Below are 6597 nucleotides of genomic sequence, written 5' to 3'. Positions count from 1 at the left end.
GCCACTTATATGGAACCCACAAAGAAAAAGAGAGCTAAGCACTGGACCATCTGCCAAATTCCCCACAGGAACCTGGCTTTGAGAAACAGTAAGCACAGGCACAAGCATTAGAAACCATTTAAAATAATTATTTATAGGCCCTGTAATAAAGTCCTTTAGCTACTGCCATGGAGTGAAAATTACAGATGCAGGCATTATTATACTGACACATGAAGAGAAGGGAGTTACTTTACAAGTGGAGAACCAGTGTTGACAGGGCCAATTCAATCAGGTTGGATGTGGTATTTCACTAGGAGGGTGGTGAAGCACTGGAATGGGTTACCTAGGGAGGTGGTGGAATTTAACACCATTAATTTGGGCTTTGAATAGGGACTGGGAGTGGCTGGCTCACTACAAAAGCAACTTTCCCTCTCTTGGGCCTTGGCTACCCTCGGGACTTCACAGCGCTGCCACGGCAGCACTGCCGCAACAGCGCTGTGAAGCGCGACTGTAGTCGTGCCGCCAGCGCTGTGAGAGAGCTCTCGCAGCGCTGTATGTACTCCACCTCTCCGAGGGGAGTAGCTTGCAGCGCTGCAAGGGAGCGTGCAGCGCTGCAGGCTCTGATTACACTGGTGCTTTACAGCACTGTACTCGCTGCACTCGGGGGGGGCGTTTTCACACCCCTGAGTGCAGCAAGTTGCAGCGCTGTACAGCGCCGGTGTAGCCAAGGCCTTGGTATTGACACCTCCTCCTCAATTATTTGGAGTGGACCATAGAATCATAGAATATTAGGGTTGGAAGAGACCTCAGGAGGTCATCTAGTCCAATCCCCTGCTCAAAGCAGGACCAACACCAACTAAATAATCCCAGCCAGGGCTTTGTCAAGCCGGGCTTTAAAAACCAATAAGGATGGAGATTCCACCACCTCCCTAGATAACCCATTCCAGTGCTTCACCACCCACAGGTGATAGGGTGGTTTTGTCTTTTGTCAGTTTCTTAGGTGAGTTCATTGGAGAGCATAGTGATTGGTTTCACTCACGTATTAGGGCAGTTAATACACTGGATGAGGTACACCACATGTTGTGATGGGCATGTGTAGGATCCATGGCTCTCTCACCAACAGAAGTTGGTCTAATAAAATATATTACCTCACCCACCTTGTCTCTCTAATAACCTGGGACCAACACAGCTACAACTACACTGATTTGTTAAAGTCATTTTGATATTACCTAAATTTTTCAGAGCTGTCCTTTGGCAGAACATTTCAAAACTGTGATTTTCATCCCAAATTGGGATGAAAGGAAGTTTCAAAGTGTTGGAATTTCCTGGAGAATGGAAATTCTGTGTTTTGACCAGCCCTAGTAGAGCCCATGGGGTAGGGGAGAGGGAGAGTGATGGCTCTCAGCTTCCTGGATCCACACTACGCAGACCAACATCTGTCCCTGGAGATCACTAGGAAGCCAGTGGTGTTCCTTGGCAGCAGAGGTATTTATTCCCAGCAGTCACAATCTGCACCAGCTGAAGTTTGGAGTGGTTTATAGGTGTTGCCCTTGTAGAGTACATTACAACCTAGGTGCTGGAACTAAGGGTGAAGGGGTGCTGCCGCACCCCCGTCTTGAAGTGGTTTTCATTATATAGAGGGTTCACAGTTTGGTTCAATGGCTCTCAGCTCCCCACTATAAAAATTGTTCCAGCCCCCCTGCATTACCCCATAGAATCATTAAAGGCGTAGACGGTCTAGGACTAGCAAACCTCAACTGCAGGGAGACATTCAGTGATATAACAAAGCCACTCTGACTCCCAACCAAGGAACTAGAGTGCAGAAGCAGCTGTGATGGCACTCATGGATTTTATGGGCTGCCAGTAATGAAGCAGGCTCTCTAAAGCAGTGGTTCTCAAACTTTTGTACTGGTGACCCCTTTCACATAGCAAGCCTCTGAGTGCGTCCCCCCTTATAAATTAAAAACACTTTTTTATATATTTAACACCATTATAAATGCTGGAGGCAAAGCAGGGTTTAGGGAGGAGGCTGACAGCTCGCAACCCCCCATGTAATAACCTCCTAACCCCCTGAGGGGTCCCGACCCCCAGTTTGAGAACCCCTGCTCTAAAGGTTAATGGGAAGCGGAGTATATGCTGAGATTTCTGCCACTTGCCACCTGGCCTTGTTAGGTCTCTCACTCCTGAAAACCTCTGGAATCCCAAAAGAGAGCCATTTCTTCATTGTTCTTTCATACAGTAGTGAGGTTTGTGTTCTCGTATGTGCTCTGCTGATCACACTATGACAAATGCAGCTGTAGGTGATGCTACACTGTGGAGTCAGGTAGGCTGAGCAGCAGTTTTGATAAATCTCTTTTAGCTACACGACCATATGGCATCATCTTGGAACTTCCTGGCAATAACAGTGTCTTTCGCGTAGGGTGACCAGACAGCAAATGTGAAAAATTGGGACGGGGGTGGGGGGTAATAGGAGCATATATAAGAAAAAGACCCAAAAATCGGGACTGTCCCTATAAAATCGGGACATCTGGTCACCCTACTTTCGCGGGAACCAAAGCCGTGATGGCTCTCTGCTCACAGATTGCACCTACACTGCTCTCTGGTGGAGGGATGCAGAAGTAAAGGAATGAAATGAATTCTGCATGCAAAAAAAAAAAAATCTGTACTCTCCCCAGAGGTCAGTTTTGAGCAACTCAAACAGTAAATAACTGCTTTATTGAGACATGTACATCAGCAGAGACAGAGAGAAGAAACTGGTCATCTCTGTAAGCAAAGGGAATTTTGTTTTCTGTAAGTGTAAAAGAGGAACAACCACACAACAGCTACAGTCAGCAACAGGGGAAACATACATTATGCATGTTTCCTGTTTTTGTCCTGAAGGAAGCTCACGCTTCCCTTTCTATTACTACCTGGAAAGAGAGAAACATTGTTTATTCCTTTTAGACATTAAGATTGGATTTTCAGCTGCCCTCAGCCAATTTCTAAAATGGCACCTGCAAGTGTTGTGCACTCACTTGTTTACATATTCAAAAGTCACACAGGGGAGCACAGTGAGGCTGGATGGAACTGTCTAGCTTTGCTAAGAGACAGCGGGAGGAAACAGGGCTATAATCTATGAGTTTCTGAACGGTGCAAGCAGCTGAGGGGGATGCGGGGGTTATTGAGTATGATACCCTAGGAGAGATGGAATGTAATGGAGAAAAGTATTTATTGACTTTTCTAGAGTGCTGCTCATCACTAGAGTATCTGAGCATGCCACTGACCATTTAATTATTTATCCACAGTGGGACAGCTTCAACAGGAGAGCTTCAGCCTGGATCTGGCCCCGCACAGAGAATAGGCAGCCAAACGCCTCTCTTCCCCCTGTTCGTGAATCACTCTGCAGCTTAGGCAGGAGACAGGTCTCTAGGCACATGCCCAGAAACAGACTCCTAGGCACCAAAGGAACTTTTACCCTGAACATATAGGCTCTGAGTGCGTTTAGCACCGACAGGGTTTGACTGGGGTTTTGTGCATCGCAGCGGAGCCTAAAGCTGGGAGTTAAGCACCTAAGTACCCTTCTGAATCTAGTCCTAAGTGACTTGCCCAAGATCACACAGAAAGCCTGTGGTAGGGCCAAGATTTGAACCTGACTGTCCTGAGTCCCAGTCTGGTGCCTTAGCAAAAAGATCATTTTCCATAAAATTTCTGTTAAGGCAAAATTTCAGCTAAATAGCAGGACAAGATTTCTAACAATGAGATCTATTAGACTGTGGAATAATCTCCACGGGGCAGTAGGGGAAGTTCCATCACTTGGGAATAATCCTGCCCTGGCCCCCATGAGATGGACTGGCTGACCTAACGGGTCTTCTAAATTTCTAATTTCAGTGATTCTGTGACAGCTTCTGTAACTGCCTGAATGGGCATGCAAGTGTGACGTAACTGCCTATGTAACTGCCAGCATTCCCAATGTAACTGCCTGAATGGGCATGCAAGTGTGATGTAACTGCCTGTGTAACTGCCAGCATTCCCAATGTAACTGCCTGAATGGGCATGCAAAGGCAGATTTAGTACTTAAAATAATTTCATTCATAAAATTATAACCCTAATTATACAGGCTACTTTTGAAATTCGTCCCTAAAAATGTGCGGTAGAAGGGTAAACTGTGGGGATATAACAGTAACCTTGTGGGAAATATCCAGCCCTTACAGAAGAGTAGAAATTTTCCAGCAAATAATAAATTCACTTAAAAATGCATTTTCCAGGGCACTGAAACTATTCACAAATTCACGTCAAATGCAGCAAATAGTTTTGTGCAAACTTTTTTTTTCTTCAAAAAAAATTGAAATGTTTTGTTTCTGACCATTTCAAAACTAGAAGTTTTGACTTCATTTTAAAATGGTTTTGTTTAGAATTTTAAACAAATAGGGGGTGAAAAACACCCCCAAACAACTGAAAACTAAATAAAAAACTAAAGAAAAAAAAAACCTTTGGGGTCAAAGGAAAGATTCCTCTGATCCAAAACAATTTACTTTTTGGTTTTTCATTTCAGCCCCTGAACCAGTTGTTGTTTTTTTTCAGGGCAAAACTTGAACTGAAAAATCAGTTATTCGCTCAGCTCTACCAGCTCCGGTTTTCTAGTGTCCTGAGAGTGCTGAAGAGGTGAGAGAATTGAAGGAGCAGCGTAAGTAGGCTCCACTAGGGGTCAGTCCCTCCCATCCACTGCCTCTTGTTCAGAAGGAAAGGGGCTAAGAAGGTTGGACGGGGAAGGTGAAAGCAAGTAGGAGATACTATGAACAGTGCAAGCAAAAAAGGGCGGCAGTATAGAAAAAAAAGGAAAATGGAACTGGCAATGCAGCTTTGACCAGGTACTCATACAGAATATGTTAAGGTAAATTATGAGGAGGCAGTAGTTACTTAAATGGAAGTTACATTAGGCATTTTTAGGGTGATCATGTTATTTCTACCCCTCTTCTGTAGGTAGCTTCTGAGCACTGGCCATACTGATGACACTACCAAGATAAAAGATCACATCCCATTACAAACTTAGGGCCAAAGTGATTTCAATGGAGTTACACCAGCAAAGATTGTGGCTCCTTAGTCTTAATTCTGCCTTTTTGTACACCAATTTCTTGAGGTTTGTTCCTTTGTTTGTCATAGGAAGCCTGGAGTCTATCTTACTGGTGAGCATAGCTGTGATTTCTAAGATAACTTAAGTATCAGAGGGGTAGCCGTGTTAGTCTGAATCTGTAAAAAGCAACAGAGGGTCCTGTGGCACCTTTAAGACTAACAGAAGTATTGGGAGCATAAGCTTTCGTGGGTAAGAACCTCACTTCTTCAGATGCAAGATAACTTAATCACCTTCAGGCATTCAGTGCAAACTGCACAGTTCCATCTAACATTAATGGCTTACCTTTGTGGAGGTAACTTCTAGGTTCTTAGCTCTAAACTTATTGACCTGAGATTCAGCAATATCTGCTCGTTCCTCAGACTCCTTCAGCTCATGTTGTACTTTCCTGAATTTGGAGAGGTGAACATTGACTTGTGCATCCTGTAACCAAAACACAAAAGGAACTAAGCCCAAGGAGAAGTGACATCCTGGAATCGAGTATCAGAGCTGAAGTGGGCATCTCAGCAAATTGTAAATGAATGTTTGTTCCTGTTAAATGACTCACAGCCTCCTCAACTTGTCTCTTGTAGGATTTGACTTTCAACTGAAGTTTATCCACCAAGTCCTGTAACCTCAGCACATTCTTTTTGTCCTCTTCACCCTATTAAAAAGAGACCATGAAGGTTACCTTTACGTTTTTGATGAGAAAAAAACATTTCAGGTGGATTTTCTCTTTTGCACCTGCCTGGAAAGTCAGCTCCTTGATGCGCCATTCATATTTCCAAATGCCTTTGATGGCATCTGCAGCTCGTTTTGGCTCTCCTTCCAGCTCGGACTCGAGCTCTTGGATCTGGGGAAGTAATTGAGAAATTAGGCACCAACTCTACTACCGGAGGCAGAGGTTGAAATTGTATTCTTCATCACCAGCCTTCAGCTCCAGCACATACCCTGGACTCCAACTTCTGAAGCTGCTTCTTGCCATCCTTCAGTGACAGCTGCTCTGCCTCATCCAGACAGAGCTGCAGTTCCTTCACCATCTGGTCCAGGTTCTTCTTCATCCTCTCCAGGTGAGTGCTGGTGTCCTAAATCAGGAAGGACAAATCGCACTTGGAGTTGCAGCTAGCAAGAGATGTTAAGAGTAACAAGAAGGGTTTCTTCAGGTATGTTAGCAACAAGAAGAAAGTCAAGGAAAGTGTGGGACTCTTACTGAATGAGGGAGGCAACCTAGTGACTGAGGATGTGGAAAAAGCTAATGTACTCAATGATTTTTTTGCCTCTGTCTTCACAAACAAGGTCAGCTCCCAGACTGCTTCACTGGGCAGCACAATATGGGGAGAAGGTGACCAGACCTCTGTGGAGAAAGAAGTGGTTCGGGACTATTTAGAAAAACTGGATGAGCACAAGTCCATGGGGCCGGATGCACTGCATCCGAGGGTGCTAAAGGAGTGGGCGGATGAGATTGCAGAGCCATTAGCCATTATTTTTGAAAACTCATGGCGATCGGGGGAGGTCCCGGATGACTGGAAAAA

General features: G+C 44.8%; 1 protein-coding gene across 1 annotated transcript in view; it reads right to left on the bottom strand.

Moving 5' to 3' along the window:
- Positions 1 to 5451: 5451 nt before the first annotated feature.
- LOC112102727 (myosin heavy chain, skeletal muscle-like) overlaps positions 5452 to 6597 on the bottom strand; it is a 4380-nt gene continuing 3234 nt past the window's right edge. The window contains exons 3-4 of the mRNA XM_029912175.1: positions 6016 to 6150; positions 5452 to 5918 (exon numbers count right to left, since the gene is read on the bottom strand). Coding sequence (XP_029768035.1) covers positions 5733 to 5918; positions 6016 to 6150 — 321 coding nt within the window. The 3' untranslated portion in view covers positions 5452 to 5732. The remainder of the gene's footprint in view (positions 5919 to 6015; positions 6151 to 6597) is intronic.

Source organism: Terrapene carolina, unplaced genomic scaffold, assembly GCF_002925995.2.
Source record: "Terrapene carolina triunguis isolate 2854851 unplaced genomic scaffold, T_m_triunguis-2.0 Scaffold192, whole genome shotgun sequence".
Classification (NCBI taxonomy): Eukaryota; Metazoa; Chordata; order Testudines; family Emydidae; genus Terrapene; species Terrapene triunguis.
This window is presented reverse-complemented; position numbering and strand designations above follow the sequence as displayed.